This window comes from Podarcis raffonei, chromosome 1, assembly GCF_027172205.1.
Source record: "Podarcis raffonei isolate rPodRaf1 chromosome 1, rPodRaf1.pri, whole genome shotgun sequence".
Classification (NCBI taxonomy): Eukaryota; Metazoa; Chordata; class Lepidosauria; order Squamata; family Lacertidae; genus Podarcis; species Podarcis raffonei.
In genome coordinates, this window is record NC_070602.1 from 81,120,411 (window position 1) to 81,142,240 (window position 21,830).

The 21,830-nt window shown below is 42.9% G+C and overlaps 1 protein-coding gene across 7 annotated transcripts in view; it reads right to left on the bottom strand.

The window, feature by feature from the left end:
* Window positions 1–21,830, bottom strand: part of COL18A1 (collagen type XVIII alpha 1 chain) — a 151,302-nt gene that overhangs the window by 43,322 nt on the left and 86,150 nt on the right. For 4 of the 7 annotated variants that reach the window (XM_053397590.1, XM_053397601.1, XM_053397586.1 and 1 more), the window contains 3 exons: window positions 14,062–14,606; window positions 5,869–5,970; window positions 3,822–3,887 (listed from right to left, as the gene is read on the bottom strand). In XM_053397590.1, the coding sequence (XP_053253565.1) occupies window positions 3,822–3,887; window positions 5,869–5,970; window positions 14,062–14,606 (713 nt within the window). The remainder of the gene's footprint in view (window positions 1–3,821; window positions 3,888–5,868; window positions 5,971–14,061; window positions 14,607–21,830) is intronic. The other 3 variants (XM_053397580.1, XM_053397584.1, XM_053397585.1) reach the window with 3 other exon arrangements.

The following is a 21,830-nucleotide window of genomic DNA, read 5'->3' on the forward strand; positions in this document are numbered from 1 at the left end:
TTCAGAAGTTGTTGCCAGTAAAAATGCCATCACCGCCATTGTGGCCGAACTTAGAATTTGGCTGAATTTAGAGAAGTGGGTGACACTGATAACTTTTCAAAACTGGCAACCCGTTTGCTTTCAAGCAAGATTCTGGACATTGGTTATCACTTATTAAAGCTTGGTGTGCACACTTCCTCCTCACTCTGTGCCTTCTGATACTAGCCCTTCTTTATCCAGAAGTAAATGCAGGGATCCAGGAACTTCCAGGAACTATCCAGAAGACAACAACAGTCTCATTCATTATGTAGTAGAAAATAAAACTCAAAGAGGGCTGGATTTAACTAACAAGTTAAATGCAAGGACTTGCACTAGTACAATGGGGCTTCTCCCCTCTCCTCCCTCTGTGTACCCCGATGCCCCCCAAACTGTCTCAGGGGAAAATTGAGAGAAGCTCCAGAACGGTATGGAGTGGGGAGGAATGTTCAACCAGGCAAGCAGAAATAAGGTCTCAGGGCAGGTAACAGCAATTTAAAATTCAGTATTAAAACAAATTTAAGCAAACAGAAGTCACAGAAAGAGGGAGTGTCACTCTAATCCCATTTTATCTTTTCCTCCACTGCCACCCAACTCTTCTCAGATGGGCAGTGTATTAATAATAAAATAACATATTATTATTATTATTATTATTATTATTATTATTATTATTATTATTATATTTTTATTTGTTACATTCCCATTATTGATGCTAACAAATAATAGTAAGGTCCCAAACCCTGGCCCCTTCCTACCCCTGCTTTGTCCATCCCTTGCAGATTCTAACTTCTCTGGACAAGAGCAACATCACTTTTCTTTTCCATAAAATGTTCAGCATACTGCTGTTGCTAAGTAAAATGGAAAGCAGCAGGATGAAATCAAATTAGAACTTTACAAATGTTCTAATTACACAGTACATAGATCATTATCTTATAAATGAAATAACACACTGGATAGAGATCCCTTCCCTTGTTGAAATGACCCTTGTGTTAAGGCAAGAAGTTATAGCATGAAGTTACTTGCATGAGCAGAATGTGTGGGACAGTAAGAGGTGTGCATATGCACCAGAAAAAGTTTGGTTGGCATGTGCTGATCTTCCCTAGTTTTCCATTTATCACCACCCTGACCTCTTCAACTTAATACTACATAAAGAATCTCACCCTTCGCTGCTCAAAGGAAAAGCAACACTTATTTACCAGGTGTTCAAGGTTCCTTGTAGCTCTTATGTATGTTCTCTTTACAGCAGTACAGTTGTGCTTTAGAGGCAATTAGAAATTCAGCCCAGCTTCAGGTTTCTGCTAACTCAGCACAAGGTTAGCTGAAGGAGGAAGGGGGTCCCTGTCATTGTGCTGGCTTTCTTTCCCCAAATATACACTTCCTAAGGGGAGATGTTCCTAAGCCAGATGTTTAAGGGAGTTCTCACAAAAAAACACATTTTAAACTTCTGAAGCTGGATTGCTATGGTTTGTATCTTTGACATTCAATAAGCAAATGTAGCAAATACAAAAACCAATTCGGTTGTCACCCAGCCACACTTTTCCTAAAGTCTACACCTCTTTGCCCTGTTTTCAAATTGGTCTGGGGCTGGGTATTCCCGCTTGTGATTTTTGCCTAAGATTTTACTTGGGGAGAGACCCCTGAAAACCTATGTTTTCCCATTCATTATTCCTGAAATCAATAGTTCGCTTTTTATGTTGTTTCCACCTTCAGCTCCACCTACCCATGTCAGAGTCAGAAAATCAGAGAACCTGAGAATCAGAAAGCCAGATAATTAGGCAATCATTTGACATCCACAAAAGGAGCAAAGACCCTTTTGATACATATTATTAAAGACAGAAAATAAAGCTGTTTTTGGAACCATCAAAACCAATCAAAGCAAACAAGGGGAACATGAACACGTTTTGCACATATATCATTTGATCACAATTCTATACGATCACTAAACAAGGAAAAGTAAAATAAAAAATTAAGCATGCAGAGAAAACCAGAAGCATGCTGCTCAAAGCTAGAGAGGCAACTGGAAAAAAATATCCTACAGATACAGAAAGAAGGAAAGCAGGTGGAAGCAGACCGCCCCAACCCAATTCCCAGGTTTAGAATAGGGTTTTCTGTGGACTGATGTCTGCTCCAATGCAGCAGTAAATAGTGGGTTTTCCCAGGGAAAGTGGAGGGACAAAAAACAAAAGCAAAACACCTCTCTTGGACCCGTGATAATAGATTGATACAAAATACTAGAAATCACAGGACAAAGTGTGAACGGACCCTAAGTGTCATGAACTGGCAGGACGATGGGGAGGAGGAAGAGGATCCTGGCAAGGGGTATAGCCAGGACTGGGACACGTCAGGGCAAGCTGGGGATGGGGAAGGAAAAGATGGTGTAGGAAGTACTCACGGGGTGACAGAGGATGGTGAGGAGGTGGGGGTCAGTGCACAGGAACCAGAGCAGCAGGACCCCTCACCAGACCCAGAGGGGCCCCCGTCTCCATGATCACAGCAGGCTCGGAGGCATAGGGAGCAGGGGGGAAAGATGATCTTGGAGACTGAAGCAGGCAAGGACCCACACTAGCTGGCCAGGTGGGACTCGCTAGGTCTGGGAGAAGGTGTGTGATTCCTCAGTTGGAGCAGGTGAGGGTCACGTGACTCTTTAAGCCCGATGCTGCCATCAGCATGCAGAGTATAAAAGGGCAACAGGTGCTGTGTCTGCTCAACTGCCCATGTTGATGGACCTTGACCTGGATGCCCCTGGACCTCTCATGGGACTGTGCTTGCGAGGGGCTGGCCTGCAGGTGCCCTGATCCCTGGATCGACTACAGAGGCAGGAACCTAGTCTAACTGAACTTTGGACTTGTTGGCCTGCCAGACTGCGTGCTAGCATCTGCTGTGGGATCGTGCCCTCCAGCAGGACATACCACCAGGTACCCTGTGGTTTAGGGCACTAAGAAAGATATCAGCTCAAAAAAGGGTCTCTCTTTCTCAAGTTGATAATAAGTAAAAGATGCCAGCTTTGCTTTTCAAGTCCTATTGCACCTTTCAGAGCATAATGTTTTTTCTTATCATTTTTACCTCCCCCCCACCCCGACTTCTGCTGCTTGAACTAGACTGAAAGATAGCAAAATGCCATGTACCGTGGGACTGGACAGAAGAGCAGAAGAAGTCAACTAGATGCTTAATGGCCAACTAGATGCCTATGGGAAGCCCCAAAGCAGCACTCTCCCCACTTGCGATTCCCAGAAACTGGTGTTCACAGGCATATTGCCTCTGACGGTAACCTTAGTCATCTCACACGTCCTCGCTTCTTTTTATCTTCTTCAGTATATACTGATGCCACACACTGCACAGTCGTAGGTTCTAACCACAAGATGACGGACAAAATGGATACCTTTCTGCTGTCAGCGTGGCTAGAGGTGGTTCTTCTTTGCTACACTACACATCTTTTGCATTTCCCTGCTGGAAATGTAGTAAGACTGACACAAGTGATTGAGTAGCTCATAAGGACCACTTTTCTTCCTCTGCCTCCAGCAGCTCCATACTTGTGGCAAATGAGTCATCCAACTCGCTCACCACAAGCGGATGCTGCTACTTTGCGTATCATTATCAATTTCCTCGGTGTGGGTTTGAGTGGTGTCGTGCAACGAGACCACCCATTTGTCACAACCAGAGCATAAAAGTGAATAATAATAATAGCCGCCCCATATGCATCAACCCTAACAGCAAGGATAACTCACACAAGGATTTCAGAAAGTACATTTGAGCATGGAAAGTTAAGGCAAGGCAGAGGAACAACAGGAACACGGACTAGAACTCACCTTTACCTTTACCTTTTCCGACGGCTGCAGCCTTTCTTCAGCTCCACTTCCACCATCTCCAGATATCTAAAGAGGTTTTTGTTTAAATGAAAGATAAAGGTAAGCAGAGGGTGCAAATGAAGGATGGTTGCACTCACTTGATTAATGCATTCAGTATAGTCAATTGTTTCCCTGGGGGGGGGGAACCCCTATGAAATGCAATAGCGGGGCTAGAGCATAGCAACAGAAGTTTGGTATAAAAATATATCAATGTGCCTGCACCATATGCAGAAAACTAATCCTCAAGCAACATTCAGCTATTGTGAAGTGGTGTCTTCTCTCAACATTTATGGAACCCTTTTCTTCTTACAAGCTTATCTCTTCTCCTAAGTGGGCAAGGAGGGTCTCTGCTATAGGCTTCTATCCCTGCCAACCAGGTTAAATCAGCAGTGGCAGGGGACAGAGTTTTTAAACTATTCTCTTCCTATGGCTCACCCTCCTGCAGGAACCCATTGCCATCAGATGTTTCTGGGTTTCTGGGGGCAAACGAAGATGGTTTTTTCAAGGCATTTAACTGAATGGTTTCCTAAGCTGCTTGGGTTTTATGATAAAATATCTTAGTGGCAGATACAGTCTGTTAAACTTGTAAGCAGCCTCTGCTTTAAAGAAAAGTGGCATAGAAATTCATAAACAAACACCACTGTAGTCTTGCTCTTTGTTGACTTTAAGATGAGAAATATTTTAACTGGCCAATGGAAATACTAACAAGTGAGGACCTGGAAACCAAATAGTTTAATTCAGTGAGCACACTACTTTCTATGGTCTAATAAGAGAGTAGAAATTTTCAAAAGGGTCCTCAATCTCTCAAAAGCACAAACCTTCTGATTTTGCAATGACTTCCTGGGATTTGTGAATCAAGTCCCAAGAGGTTCCTCTTCACAGTAAGGGAATAACAATAATACATTATACATTATACATAATACATTATTCTGGCATAACAACTCCTTAATTTACTTTATCCTTCTCCTTCCATGAAAGGAAGGCGGGTCGTTTTGACTACGTGGGAGGCACATATACAGCGATACCTTGGTTTACAAACTTAATCTGTTCCCGAAGTTCATTCTTAAACCAAAGCATTCTTAAACCAAGGTGTGCTTTCCCATAGCAGTGGGGGACTCAATTTACAAACGGAACACACTCAACAGGAAGCGGAACATGTTCTGCTTCCAAGGCAAAGTTCACAAACCAAAAACCTACTTCCGGGTTTGCAGCGTTCTTAATCCAAGTTGTTCATAAACTAGGCTGTTCTTAAACCAAGGTACCACTGTACCAGAAAGAATGCAAAAGGGAGAAACTAGTTCTCAAAATTGACAATAATTAAGGTTTATTACAGCTCAGTGCATTTCAGAAGTTCCTTCTTCAGAAGTTACTTTAAACTTCTGCATTCTATAGACTATCCAGAGCAGCTTGCACAAATCCTACTGCCTATCTGGCACCATGTGGTCTGACTTTGTGGTGTCAGATAAACCACAGCATTGTGAAGGTCTGCCAAACTGAGGGTTTATTTATTTATTTAGTGCAATTTATAAGCCTGCCCTTTATCACATAATCCCAGGACAAGGTATACGTCATAAAGGTAACAAAGAAATAGCAAATATAAAACCGTAACACATACACACAAAAACAATGAAAAATAAAAACAAGGTGAGACTGGCTAGCCTCTTACCACTCCCTCCCAAAAGCCTGACTGAAGAGGTATGCCTTCAGAAAATACTGATCAAGACTGATTATTGATCTGCCACAAGGAGAAGATTGAAAGTTTCCACTTCAAATTAACTGCAGTTTAGCAAATTATCTGAATCCTAAACTGTGGTATTATCTCATCTATTTTCTGTGAAGTTTCTGTGAAGTTTCATAAGCAATAGTTTTTGAATTTGGCTTGTTTCCACTAACCATAGTTAAGATTAACCACATCTTCTCATACTGCTAAATTATGGTTTAGTAGCAGTATGTCTGAACCACCCCAATATACGACAGCTTTAATATGGTCAAATCCTGAGCCACTTACCATATCAGAATCACTTACCATATCAGAATCATCATCATCTTCCTCACACTGGACATCAGCTGCGTGAGGATCTCCTTTCACTTTCAATTCTGCAATTACACCCTACGAAACCAGAAACACAGGCATCATTACCTTTTTAGCTTCCATGAAGCAGAGAGCACCACTCCCAGTTGTGGGGGAGTACAACCCTGAGGCCTGCACCCTAATGATTGATTACATTTCCTACTTGATTATAAGCCAAGACTCATTTCCAACACAGACGCAGCTTGCTCATATTTCCAATGGCAATGGCTGTATTTCACAGAGTCCCCCTGGCACAAGCTGCAATGGTTGTTGTATCACTTCTAATTAAAGCGAACAGTTCATTGATCTCTCATTGTAGACCAGAGATATCCCACCTACACTGATCAAAACTTTAGCATCCAATGTAAATTATTTAAGGCAGGAGAACAAAAACCATGTGGGAAGGAGGTTGGCAAGTAATGTCCCTTGTGGCAGAGAGATGGGCTTTATATTTCTTTCTGGTCTCTTAAAAGTCTATGGTTCTTTCTAATAAGGTTTTGGGGTGGTCAAGCACACAGATTCAGCATTCCCAGGACCCACAAGTCTCATATGAACTATCATTTTTTCCCCTGAATCTTTGCAGCCTGAGAAGCAAACCAGCAGCAAGCTGTATCATGTGGAGTGGTACAGAGTTTCTGTCTGTCTGTCTGTCTGTCTGTCACACACACACACACACACACACACACACAGGGGGGGTGTAATGTCTAGTGTGGCAACCCAATATCTGAATGCTACAATGTTCACACCTGCCTTACTTGCCTCAGATACATTCCAAAGGCTGCATCGTGTTTTGCAATGCCGATCAGGAGCAGCTGTGGGCATGTAACATCCTAACCACTTAGGTCCTGGGCACACATGCAGATATTAGGAATTAAGAATGAACTAAAAGACAGTTTCATTCCTTTATGGTCTAGTTTATAAAAGCAGTTTTAACAACTTTATTTCATCATTTTTGACAGATAGAGAATTACGAAAGAAAGAAAGAAAGAAAGAAAGAAAGAAAGAAAGAAAGAAAGAAAGAAACTTCTGGAAGGAATGTTTAGAGGAGAAATGTGAACATTTTCTGTCCCCACCACATACTGTTACAGTGAAGCTGATGCCCCCATTCACCCAGCTCACATTTGTCAGAATCCAAAGCAAACCTAAATATTTTAAATACGTGGGGAGACACTAGCTTTCCCCCTTAAACAAATATGTGACTCATGCCCATAACTGAGTTTGAGATAAAGCTACACTTCAAATCAGGCTGATGGGTACCACTAATAATTACATTGCAGTGTGCCCACTGGTTCCTTGCTTGAGTTGAACCTTTGCTCTGCAGGCAAAGAGGTGCAGCCCTATAATGTGATTCATATTTTGTGATTCATCAGACTGTTAGACAGACAAAGGGGTGGCTTTTAGGCAATGTCAGTTCTCCAGAGCCAAGGGGTGAGGTGAGGGATGCTTCTTCTCCAGGCACAATTAAAAAAAGATCATCTGTTAGATGAAACTCTACAGTGGATCCATTCCATCTGAGTTTACAATTTGGAAGGAAGCTGAGAGCACAGCGTGACCATAAGCCAACAAGCTGCCCCTTAAATCTAACAGAACATTCCTGCTGCAGCCTGCCGACTGAGCCAATTTAATGGGGGTCACTGACAAAAGCCACAGAGGAGGACGAGATAAAGTTTTTACCCAAAGTTCTATGTGTGCAGCTGCCCCTTCAAAGCTATTCTGCAGTAGACTCTCAAAGGCTTTTTCATAGCACAGAGAGCATGCAAACAGGAGTGATCTCCCTGCCATCTTCCTTCTTCCATGCTTGCAAAAGCCAAGCAACTCCCTCATTTGCAGGAAAAGAGCCTGTCCCTTAACTCAAAAGCATATTTCAGTAAACTGTTACAAATGCATGCACCCACACACACATTCTCTGCTTTAATTTGTGCAGGTCACCTTTGCTTCCCTCAGCCTCTCTGGTGGCTACTGAAATTGCTTACATAGAGATTGCTTTCAACAAAAATTATGAACATTTAGGAATAGCTCAGATCAGCAGCTTCCATCCCAGCTTCTGAGAATTGAAGTAAACCAAGGCTTTTGGTGAACAGCAAATTGATCGGTCTTACATCAGCTAAGAACCAATGACACACGTTCTTTTCTTTCCTGTTCACAAGCAGCAATGGTTTTAATGAGGCATGTGTGGTAAAAAAATTAGTTGCAAAGAAATATTGCTAAAAGCTCCAGGTATCTCCACTACTGCCTCTTCGCCAGTGATGGATCAGAGGACTTACAATGCTGAATCTTTCTATTCTCCTGACTTGATGGCTCTAGATGATGGATAGTCAAGGTAGTACCAATTTTGTGGTACAGCAGTGCTTTAATTTGGTCTCAGGAAACCTGAAATCAAATCTCAGCTCAGAAAGCCTTTAGAAAGGAGCAGTCTTTGAAGACCCATTTATGTAATGGCTCGATTCAAACAAACATCCAAAGTGTGATTTGGAGGATAAATTGAGGTATAGTGGATGTCACTGTGGTCTAGGGGGTGTTAGAGGAGGGGTGGCACCTCTGATGGGGGACATGATGTCGTCCTTCTGGGGTAGTTTGTCCACCTTTGGTCCCCACCTTGCACCCAGTTCTCACCTGCGGCTCCTAGACAATGTCAGCATGCAACAGCAGGCATACCTGGGAATCAGATTCAACTGGCTGGATAAACTACATGAGGGTAGCTGTGGAGTCTCAAACCCTTGGCGAGTTTGGGATTTCCACCCCAGCAAACTGAGCGGATGAGACCAATAATGGGTCCAACAGTCCTAGTATAGATTCTGATGTTGAATACAGTAGATGGGCAGAATTGAAGGAGGCAGTCAACCACTCCTCACACTTAGCTCATACTTATCATTGGGGAGCCAACAGCAGCGCTGCCTTTTCTTGATCATGTATGAAACAAGAACTATAAAGCACCAGCATTCTAAAACGGTCTTACATTTAAAGACTGCCACTAACCCTTTCTCCTTGCCTTTTTGATAGAGACCAATTTGACACAGCCACAACTCTGGCCCCCTCCCTTCCTTTCCCATACGTGTATTATGCTCCTGCCAGGTAGAAGCGAACATTTCTATGCACAGTGAGATCTTCACCTGGGAGACTGCCAGGCCTTTATGTTCAAGTGCAGGATTTACATACCTCACCTCACTGTAAATACACTACACAATACATCATCACCTCATGCTCTTGGGGCAAGAGAGTAGAAACAGGAGGCAGGCAAGGACAGGTCAGAGGCTTCAAGTAGCTGCACGACCAAAAGTGGGGAGAACAGACAAACAAGGTGCTCTTATTCTTAAGAGAGAGCAGTTAAGGACAGGACAGCCTTCTGTGAAGAAATCAGGAAAACCATTTATTGTGATCTCTCTAAAATCCTCCCACTGCTCATCATTCCAATCTTCATTTTGAGTGTGAAGAGAACAAGGAAGCTGCTGGCAGAAACAAGGTGCAGCAGTTATTATGGAGTACATGGGCCGGCTTTGGGTTTCTCATAATCTTTTGCAAGGGGGAAATATTCACAAGCCCCTTTGATTACCTTTTTGGTATGCTATTCACTGTCTCCCTGAAACTGGTCCTTTCCTTGATATGTAGCACTGGCTAACACAACAACCTCAAACAAACCATCACATGCTTGTTCCAGAAGCAATTCCAGACACGCCATAATATTATAGGCAGCACAATGTTATCACATTCAGTTCTGCAGGAATGTCATAAAAGCTTTCCGATAATGTTATGTAGCCAAATCAAAATGAAGGCAATGTTTCTTGACCTCACTTCTCAGCAGGTAAAGTATGTTCATCCTGCTTTGCAACTCCTATAAAAACTTGTAACAAGAAAAAGAAAGAGGTGCATTTCATGGGAGAATGGGGCTAAAGGTGGTTTTTTTGTGAAACATACCCTGCCATTTCAAGTCAGCACTAGGCCAAGGGCGTTTTAAAATGTATACCGAAGTCCAAGTTCCCAATTTTTCTTTTAAACATCTGGATTTCAGAGCCTATGTATGGTTATGTTTTCCTGACTAGGATTTAAAGTTTCTTTCCATGCCAAATCCTTGGTCTCAAGAACAGAGAGTGATCAATATTAATTCCCTTATTTTTCCCACTCTAAAGGAAGAAAATGCTGCATGTGTTTATAAGCTGTAGAATCTTCTCGACAATCTTTCATCCATTAGCTTTGTTAGGATGCAACTATTTGTTTGCATTCCTGAAGATAAACCACACTTCCTTAGCATTTATTTAGTCTTTGCAACTACTGTATACATCTGAAGCACAACAAATTCTTTCCTAAAAGTTCAATCCCAAACATATATGCCCTGTCTGCATGTAATGCTAAATGATGTTTTAGTGGTATGAAGACAAGCCACAGTGAACCTTAAGCTCATGTGCACCTCCATACACATCCTCCAGTGTGGCGATGAAGATGAGATTGGAAGCTTCCAATTCCAGTTTAGGTTAACCATGGTTTAACATTCCATCCAAATCCTAAACTGCAATTAATCTTAACTATCATTGTGAAACTTAACTATCAGTGAAAACAAACTAACTTCATAAACTGTGATCCGAAGTTGACTTGTGGTAGGTCAACCCACAATTCACTGTGATGGAATTGAATATTCCAGTTCACATTGGCTCAATCCAGATATAATGACAAACCATGGTTTAACTTTAGCAACAAGCCTGCATGAGCCACAGGCTCACATATTACCTGCTTCACTGGGGAGGGGGGTAAAAACTTCTATGAACATAGAACAAGCTATGTCTAAACTCAAGGAACTGAGGCTCATTCTAACTGGCATCTCACTGGCATCCTGCACAAACTAGTATGAACCCCATGTAGTATTGACTGTGCCCTTCAACAGTGTTGGATGATATGGTATCACCCACCGCATCAGTGCATCAACATAAACATATTACCCTGTAACACACCAACACTGTGAGGGCGTTTCAGGTAGAAATAGAAGCTAAACTACTTCTGATGGAGGGTACCAGTCATACCTGAACCAAGTAAAGAGCGCAGCTGAACCAAAGCATCTCTTATGGAATTAAAGAAACCCTTAACTTTCCAAATGTAGACTGCTTAAATGAGGCTGCACATGCCTTCTGCTGTACCCCAAGTGAAGTGGCAATATCTGTCTTTGTGTGATGCAGATTCCCTATGTAAGCCTTCACTGGTGTGTGTGTGTGTGTGTGTGTGTGTGTGTGTGTGTGTGTGAATGTTGACCACACCCTTTTGCCTCAAATGATTTCATCTCCCTCCAAGCTAAAAGGGGCTCCATTCTCCACACATCCAGAAAAGAAAAGATGGCATGGGAACCTGGGTAGCACCTAACTGGGAAAGAGTCCCTGAGATAAACTTTGTACATTATATAGAGTTGGAATTGCTGCTTTTGAAAGGTAGGTGCACAAAGACTTGAGGTGGGAGGATAAATAAACCGCATATTTTGAAACTCTTGATTTACACCAGATCCACAGTACTCCAAACAACCTCTTCAGAAAGATTTCTAAATGGATAAACATTCACTGGCACAGCTCTAGAGTAAAACTAGTCATCATCTTTTAAAACACGCAAAAACCTGTGTACACTCACAGGGGTCAAGCCTATTTTTGTATTTTCCATCCAAACCCTGTTGCAGGCCATGGATGACTCTAATCCTCTTCTTGACCCAAGACGAAGTTACCCTTAGACTTATTACGTGAAATGTTTCCCCATCTGGAGTCTGATTTTACGCTCACAGGCAGGATGCCTGGGACAGGGAGGGTAACGAGTTGTGTTCTAATCGGTCTGTTTTGCAGATGGTGCAAAATAAAAGTTTCCTCCCGATTTTGTTCTTTGAAACAAACCAGAGTTGACACATATTTTCAAAAATCATACTTGCTGGCATTTACTGCTCCCTTGCTCTTTCCAGTAAATAAATTAGTCTCCCATTATGTCTCATCAAATGTTTTTGTACTGCTTTTGTACTGTAGTGTAAGAGGAGTCTTGTTGGATGAGACCAACGGCCCGTCTAGTTCAGCATTTTGTTCCCACAATGGCCAACCTGATGCAAGCAGGACCTGAGTGCAATAGCATTCTCCCCACTTGTGAATGGTATTCAGAGGCATACTGCTTCCCCACAGTGAGGACAGAACATATGTAATCATCATGGCTAGTAGCCATTGATAGCCTTGTCCTCCATGAATTCATATAATCCTCTTTTAAAATCATCCAAGTTGGTGGCCTCTACTACTTCTCATGGGAACAAATTCCACAGTTTACCAATGCGCTATGTAAGAACATGTAAGAACTTCTAGTTCAGTCACCTGCAGCTACTGTTTAACATTCCTCCTGCATTCTGGTAGCAGCAGTCTAAAGAAAGTATCTGTTGTGTGTATCCCATATGAATATCCACATCTGTTACTGAGTGGGCAGGGAAAACTGCTCCCCAAGGCAATCTGTGCTGAAAAGCAGCAAATGCAGCATTTATCACATTTTCTAATCAGTTGTCAAGAAGGCTTGGGTAGAAATACCCCATGCTTTTGTCTGCAGACATCAGCTGTAGAAAATTCTGGTCACCCTCCTCCTCCACCACCACCCGCAAAAGAAGAATGCAGCAATGGATTTGATCTCAGTGGGGAGGGCCAAGTACGAATCACAGGGGTCACTAGACTGACAAATTAAGCCAGTGTCTGGAAATGAACTTGATGGTGAAAAATGTTAATTACTTCCCCTTTGTTTTTCACTCTGGATGATACACTGGAATGATTATTCAGATTCATTTTTAAAGCTCTTCTCAAAGTTAACAAAAAAATCTCTTTCCGCAAGAAGGATAGACTTCAAAAGACAGACGAAGTTGCCACTGTCACTTATAAGTACTGGCTATAATCACTTCCATATATTCCTCATCAGATTCTTCACAGTGGCAATTCATTGGGTTGTTGTTGTTGTTGTTGTTGTTGTTTTTAAAAAAGAAACATCGAAATATCTTTCAGTATTCCTGGATAGATGTGCATAATGAGCATATAGGTAAAGGTAAAGGGACCCCTGACCATTAGGTCCAGTCGTGGCCAACTCTGGGGTTGCGGCGCTCATCTCGCTTTATTGGCCAAGGGAGCCGGTGTACAGCTTCCGGGTCATGTGGCCAGCATGACTAAGCCGCTTCTGGCAAACCAGAGCAGCGCACGGAAACTCAGTTTACCTTCCCGCCGGAGCGGTACCTATTTATCTACTTGCACTTTGACGTGCTTTCGAACTGCTAGGTGGGCAGGAGCAGGGACCGAGCAATGGGAGCTCACCCTGTCACAGGGATTTGAACCGCCGACCTTCTGATCGGCAAGTCCTAGGCTCTGTGGTACAGGCAAAAAAGTTTTTAAAACCACAAAAATCAAAATTTCTACAAACTAACCTACATTCTGCAGCTGAAACATCCAGGAAATCATATTCAGTAACATTACACTACTGAGCTAACTTTGGTCTACTGAGGCTGCCAAACATGGGAACTAGACTATCTGTCAGCTGCACAAAACACACATATATACAGACAGTTCTCCATAAAATGAGATAATGATCATGCATGCTGAATTTGATCTATATCAAATCAAAAGAAACACACACACAGGTTAAGAACCTCTAGTTAGACTAGAGGCTCTTTTCCATGCTCTGGTGAGGTCCTTGCGTGCATAAATAAGAGAATGGGCAAATTCTCATCCCAAAATAAACAGAAGCTTCTATAAAAAGCAGTGAGTGATCCCACAACAGATCAATGCCCAGGAGATGTCTGGTAGGCTTGCAAATTAATAATTCACTGGGGAAAACCTTAAAACTATTCTTGTATCTCTGAATTGCCATCTCCTTACTGGGCCTCTTTTCTCACTTGTAAAAGGCAAATGCAGATGGGAAATTAGAGGATGAGGCAGCCTGAGTACAAGAGCAAGGAGAAAGCTCCTTGATAGAAACTTTGGGTAAGCCAACAACATGTCAGCGGATTTTTATTTTTATTTTGCTTGTTCCCACTTCCTTGGTCTACTGAATCACACAAGGCCAAATTATGTATTTCAACACTCTCTGTACACTGTGAACTCACATCAGCCTGTGACCATTTTCACTCAAAATAATACCTTGGTGTAAGTCCATGCTCACCTGGTATTTATCGGGATCAGCTCCTCCAGCTTGTGCCACAAAAAGCCCTGAGCCATCTTCCAGCTCCATCTCATCAGGCGAGCGTTCAAAACGGACCCGCTCAAACTCCTCGCAGTCTACGTAGAGAACGACTTCCTCATCCTCCACACTGATGGCAAAGCGAGTCCACTGATTGACTAGGGAAGGCACTGTGAATGCAGCGGCAGCATAGGAGTTCTGAGAGCCAGGCTCCGTATAATAGAAGATGATCTGCTGTTTTCCATCTTTCACCTCTGATAGCTTCACGCCAACATAAATGATTGACTGGGAGGCATCTGTGATAGCAAAAAGGACCCCTGCCTTGTCTGTGGTGGGCTGCACATGGAACAAGAGCGAGAAGTCTCTGTAAAAAGGGCTGGGGAGGTGGTAACGTGCCACTTGTCCAGTGTTGGCATCCAGTCCAAACACATAGCCAGGGCTGTTGTCTGGGCCATACACTTTGGTTATCTGGTCTGGTGGGGGATCTCCAATCAGCTCCAAGAGGCCAACTTCTGTGCTGAAGTTTTCTGGTGAAGGGGAAAAAAGGCATTTCAGAAATAAGCAAGACAGTGTTGTTCAGTACAGTATGGATACATTCATATAGGAGAGCCTTCCAAGTATCAGTGATGTGGCTCAAATCCACATTGAAAGGCAGAAAACTGTGGACTGGACCCAACTAAAGACCCACTAGTGTAGGGCCCTCTAATTGCCCCCCCCGTGCCCTCCCTAAATCTGCTCCAAAGGGTTGAAAGGAAAACCATATGAGATTTAGGAGGTCCACGGGGGGGGGGTGACGTTCCACTGTGCAGCCAAAACTGTATACATTGGCAGAACTGTTTAGCTGGATACCTCCCTATCTCTCAAAAAAAGTATGCAGCGTACATCACAGTGCAGGTAAGAATGCACACCTAATAAACATATTTTAGGATCAAGCCTATTCTCTTGACTGTAGTTTGTTTTAAATGCTTTTAGTACTTTATTTTTAAATTGTTGTAACCCACCCAGGGACGTCATGGTGAAGGGTGGGAAAGAAATGTAAACCGCTGCCAACTATCTTCAAGGCAGCTTATGCCTCCAGTTGCAAAGCTGAATTAAGGAGCCATCGCACTTACACTTAGCAGCAATAAACAATTCGCTAGAAAGCGTCAACAATGGTGAGCTCAGTACCATAACTCAACAACCTAAGTCTCTCGGATCCTGAATATTTTCAAGGAATAAAATACTGTATGATCACAACATTCTGCTTCCATGTACTTTAAGAGTGTCTGGCTTCAAGTACCTATGTGAGATAATAATTTCAAAACACACTTTTTTGTACACACACAAGAATGGCCTAAACAGATATGCTCATTAAATGCTATATATGCAGAAGGCATGTATGCATGAGCCCACTACATTGTGCCATGCTTTACTGCATGGAAAACCTGCCATCTTGAGCGAACCAGCTCTATTTTCCTTCTGGGTTTACTTCATGTTTCAAGAACTCAGAACGGCTGTTCAATTTATCACCACTCCCAAAAAAAACCCACCCCGAACAAACTAAACACAGTTCAACGATTTGGTTTTTATTAGGGAAGCTTTCACTAGATGAATAAAGTTGCCTCTGTAATGCTTTGGGGAAGAATTTGCCCTATGACGAATTCCATGATTATTATAGCTTCATAAAAAAAAATATTGTGAAATTTTAAATGGAAGCCTATGGGCAAGCTTTAAAAATGTAGCGTGGTTAATATGAGTTTTGACCTCCATCCAGGGGGGTACCTAGTGGTTGGCTAGGTTGGCCCCTGCCATGGGTGGGCACAAAAATCATGAAGAAAGACAAAGAGAGCCAATGATTGCCTAGGGGGCAAGGGATGGCAGGGGTGCCAAGGGCACAAGATGAGCCTAGGTACGTCTCTGCCTCCATCCTATGCTATCTTTTGGATTGTGCAAAGAACATTTTACTAATCAGATTACAGTAGCACAGCAGCACAGATGCATTAGTTTAGCTGATCTGTTTTAGTTACCCTGAGAGGTTGCCCATGGCATTAATTTAACAAAGCACAATGGAACAATTAGAAAAGCTGGGTGACTAGGATTACAATAATTCATAACAATTGTACATTCTTATTAGAAATAATAGCTGCTGTGATACACGCATGCATCAGCAGAAATCAAAGAAAATGTGTGTGTTTTCTTTAGAACTTTTCCCACTCATAAGTTATTACACTCAAATCAATCAAGCTAAAGGTCATAAGGTTAATTGTTTAGCATTTCTTCAAACAGGTGACAGCTCTACAAAAAGTGTGTGTGGTATTGGCAATTTTGAATGGTGAATGTTCACTTAAATGTCAGGATCCCAGCAATAAACGTAGAACCAGGAATGGCCCCCAACCTCTGCGTTTACTGCAGAAATGCATGTCCATTTATACTGTACACATATACCGTTCACTACTGATAGTACATTTTGTTGTAGCGTATTCTAAAACAAATTAAATGTGAATCTGCCCTGACATTCTCTTGACCAAAGGCTCACAAAAACTTGGAGCCAGCAATGCCTTGGAAAAAGCAAATTTAAGAAGTCAGCTGAACAGCCCCTCTGTTCTTCCTCTTTCTAGGCAGCTATTTACATTTCAATTAGATTACTGGTACTTAAATACATAATAAGCCACCCAACCCATGACATGATCCTTTTCTTCAATGCAATTCAGATAATACAACCAGTGTATGGACTGTCTACAGGCCATTCCCTGGCGTTTTTGTGACAGCATGGGCCGGAAGACACAAGGGGCATGGCCCATTATGAGAGATAATGCAAATCATGAATGCAAGTAGCTTAATATGTTGAGAATAAAGGGATTACTTTAAATCATTTTAGTAAAATACAAAATTATTAGCATGAGTTGTGCCATGGCCCTATGTGTTTATCAGTCACCCAAGTGCTTTTGCTCTCACTCACTTCCAACCAAGGCCAACACTACATATTTATGACAAACCCCCATATTTGTCTCATAATGGTGATGTTGAGACGAGGGGAGAGAAATTGCAGGGGGAAATGCATAACTGGGTGGGGCTTGTAACCCTTCTCCCACTTGCCAGTAATGACTTATGTAGGCTGCTTACCCTTGATGGACTTTGGGGAAGAGAATAGATCCAGTATTTGTAAGGGAGAATTGGTAGGAAGAATTCAGTACATAATTAAGCAGTCTGTAACATGTGTGTTGTCAACTAAATATTTGGAATATGGCCCCATTCAAGAGAAACAGCTATGACCCAGGCAGCTAGCTCCTGGACAGCTGACAAAGCGGTGTGACCTAGTTGGAGAAGTTAACTACTACTCTGTGCAGGCTCCCAAACCTCAGCAAAAATAAAGTTTGTTCTACCATGAACTCGGCTCTTAGTGAGTTTCTGCATCCACAGCAGCAGGAGGCAACACACAGCCCTCCTGGTGTTCAGCCCTCTGCTCTCACAGTGGACAACCAGCGGAAAGCCTGAAGGCATGCCACGATCACAAACAGCAAGTGTTATTCAGAGGCATATTGCTTCTGGAGTAGTGCACAGCCACTCCCAATATTGCTTTGGCAAATTCATACATACAAACGTGCGTCCTTTAAAATGTGTGTGACAGGCTTCAGCCAAAGTGCCAGGGCATAAAATATAAAATACAATAGCAATGATGAACAGCAGCAGCTAAAAACAACCACACCAGGCAAAATAAAACTGTTTTAGCCGGTGCCCAAAGGGCAAAAATTCCTTCCTGTGATAGGAATCTATCAAAAAGGTCCTCCTTCTCTCCGGTCACCACCCACCTCTCCTCAGATGGTGGTGGTACCCAGAGGACAACCTCTAAAAATGGCAGTGCATAGGCAGATTGATACAGGAACAGCTGCCCTTCGGATAGGTGGGTCCCATGCTGTATGAGCCTTTAAAGGGGAAGAACCATGGCACCAGATGGCGCACCAACGAGGCGATCTGAAGCAGCCTGCCTCAGGCAGCATGCTCCACAGGGGCGGGGCAGGGAGATCCTGACCACCACAACCATGCTGCCGCCATTGCATCTCCACTTCTTTTCTTCCAACTGTCACCCTTCTCTGGCCTCAGTGGCAGCAGCTTCTGACTTGGCTTTGGGTAAGCTGAAGACACAGCCCAAAGTCAAAGCCAAGGAGTGTAGCAGCAACACTCTACAGAATGCTCCCTTTTCACCAAGACTCTCAGCACAAAGGGGGCATTCCTGCAGAGCGGCTGCATTGCCCCTGGTCTCCTCCCACACTGCTGGGGCACATGCCTGGATTTGGGTGTGGGGGCAGCAGTGCTTCCTGCCAAAAGGTCTCTGTCCACCCCCTGGGAAGCACCTACATTTTTAATTGCCATTGGAAGTAGACTGGGAGCTAGCGAAATTCTTGAAGTACTGGCAACGTGTGTTCGCAATGGCCAATCCCAGTATGTAGCCCGCTGTACTTTAAAATAAGTTAGCAGTTTCCTGGCCATTTCCAAAGATAGTCCCAAATACACCACATTACAGTTTACAGTAGTCAAGGCAACTTAATCCAATCTTGCCCTGAGCAATTGGTTTGAATATTGCACTTCATTTTTCCTTATACTTCCCATGGATTTATATTTCCTTACTGTTGACATTAAGGCTGAAAATTCAAAGTGAAGGGCCTGAAATAACTCTTGAGGGGCCAGCCTTCTTTCCCACTGTAACAACAGTCATGGCTGCTAGCACTTTGTTTTGAAAACCATGTCATCAAAGGCAAATGTTCAAAATCCTCTCTCAAATTATTTCCTGTTCCATAGGGATAGCATTTTATTGATTTTCAAGGCTTACATGAAACATACCATAACGTCAGCATCTGTTGCTTTCTGGCAGTGGCTGTACAGTAGGGACTAATTAACACCAACAACTGGTTCAGTGCTGTTTTGGTTTGTTTGGCTTAGAGGAAGAAAAAGTCTTCCCAAACCACAACTGGAAATCCCTTCAGCAAGTCTCCTGCGGCTCTGCAGAAGACTTGAGTTGGAAAACTCATCCTGAGAATGTGAACTCAGCAAAGCCTGCTTCCCTTCCCACTCCAGCCCCAAGAGGATGGATGCCACTCATTGCCATTTTTATCCACTCGTTAGATGAAGGATGAAGATTCACATAGATACATTCATTGAGTTTCTAACTATGCAGAGAGATAGCATAGTTGACGGTTACCATCAGGATCAAAAGGGTGGTTATTCAAGAAACTCGAAAAATCAGTGGACAGATTAAGATGGGGCAGTGAATCCTGAGCAATGGGTAATGAAGTCACCAGTGAGATCTGCCTTTCAAATATGCAGATTTGTATGATGATGATAATAATAATAATAATAGTCTTATTCCTGCAATACTCTTCTCTACAAAGTCTTAGGGCTCATCCACATTTACCTTTTGCCCTACACTTTCTAGGCAAAGGTCCACAATTTAAAGCTCTGTGTACAAGCACTTTTTTGTTTGCCCTGGTGCTTTCCTCTTGAAAAGCTGCTCTTGACCACTGAATCAGAGCAAAAGGCAAGCCTTGGAAAACCATCCTGGGCAGCTTCCAGCAAAATATAAAAACTAAAATCAGGTCATTTTCAGTGGCACTCCTGTGACAACTATAACATGTGCCTATTGGTACAGATTAATTAACTATAAAAAAAACCTTCATTGAATATGAGGAAAAGAGATTAGCCTTGCACTCCCCACCCAATCCCGCTATTTAAGCCTTTTGAGGGTGACAAGAATAGCCATCTCCATCACTGATCGCAACCCAACCTCCTGCTCTATGAAGAAAACTAAGAAGTCACTGAAGCCAGTAAAACTTTGCTACAGATCTGGTTTCGCACACTGCAATACTTAAACTGCAATTTAATTTCCCTCCAGTTCCACCTGTATAATAATCTTTCCCCCATCTTCATTTTCTGGGAGTTGAAACGAAGCAGCTGTGTTTGCACCAAAACCTTGGAAGAGATCCTAGCACATATAATGTTCTCTTACACGAAATAGACTTAAGGGCTTTTCACACAATTAAAAAAAGGGGGGAGTTTTGCTTCAAAACATTTGAAGGGGATATGTTTGTTTGCAAACTCCTATAAATAGATAGCTGGGAGTTTCACAAGGTATTTGTTGGCAATGTATTTACAGACATGGGTCTCTCCAAACGTTATACTGCAAATGCCTCTTTCCTTTTGGTATTGTGTGCAAAGGCTCTCAAACAGATCAGACATCCAAAACCATAGCCACACTCCAGAGTTCACGGCCCTTCTGCCTGGGCTCCAGGGAAAGTTCTTCCCATTAAAGTGCACAGCTGTGAGAGAGAAATCTAGCAAAGCGAACAGACTTGGGCTAGGAGAGGGAAAGGATGAAATATCTATGCAGCTCGGTGCTCTGGACCTAATGCTGACCTTGAGTCACCTCCATATTAGTTTGCTTGTAAAATGAGGTGACACTCAAGTTTTTACAGCAGGAAAGCACTGCGCTGCTCAAAGACAAACGCAGGCCAGTTTCTGATAATATGAATGACAGCGAGTAGAAAGAAAAATGTGATTCATATCTTTCCCATTCCCCACCCACAACATAATTCCCATGTACAAAGCCGTCAGTCATCTTGAATGGAAAACTTTTCCTGGCTGCAGTTTCAGTTGTGGAACACCTGGCCGTAGGAAAAATGACAAATCACAATGGAAATCATTCCCTGAAGTTAGGGAAACAAGTTGCCTTGGCAATAGGATCTGCAAACATCATGATGGCATGGCATGAGGAGGGTATATTTTAAAGGTATATCCCTATAGAGCAGCCTTCATCCATGCTGATAGGAGTTGTAATCCAAAACATCTGGAGAGCACCTACTTGGTGAAGGCTCCTTTATAGGGAAATAACTGTAGTATCACTATAGAAAAAAAGTGTTTTACAGAAAGCTGTATCTATGAAGTTTTGGGTGTGGCCGCTTTCCGCTTTCATTTTTTTAAATTTTTGCCAGAAATTACCCCACCCCACCAGCCTTCAAAACTGCCATTCCTACATTATGTTGTTGTTGTTGTTGTTGTTGTTGTATATACCATTCATCGACACGGGTGGCGCTGTGGGTTAAACCACAGAGCCTAGGGCTTGCCGATCAGAAGGTCGGCGGTTTGAATTCCTGCGACAGGGTGAGCTCCCGTTGCTCAGTCCCTGCTCCTGCCAACCTAGCAGTTCGAAAGCACATCAAAGTGCAAGTAGATAAATAGGTACCGCTCTGGTGGGAAGGTAAACAGCGTTTCCGTGCGCTGCTCTGGTTCGCCAGAAGCAGCTTAGTCATGCTGGCCACATGACCCGGAAGCTGTACGCCGGCTCCCTCCGCCAATAAAGCAAGGTGAGCGCCGCAACCCCAGAGTCAGTCACGACTGGACCTAATGGTCAGGGGTCCCTTTATCTTTACCTTATACCATTCATCAGACTGGGTTGCCCCAGAAATGAATGCCACATAGTATTCAGGGGTTCGAAGACCTCCACAACTTCAGATAACCATAAAGGGAAACAAAGTAATGCACTAAACTCCAGGAACAGGCAACTCAATAGGAGAACATGTAAGTTTGTGAGAATATTTTGAATTTCTGATGGCCCTTGCCATCAGATTTCAAGGCACCAAGTGACCTGACACCTCAATTTTTTCCTGTTCTGACACAGCTATAGATAAAAAAATTAGCTGTGGCTTGGTAAAATAGGATACATAGGATATAATTGGGATAAATGACCTCTTGACCTCTTTGTAGGGTACATCCAATTTGAG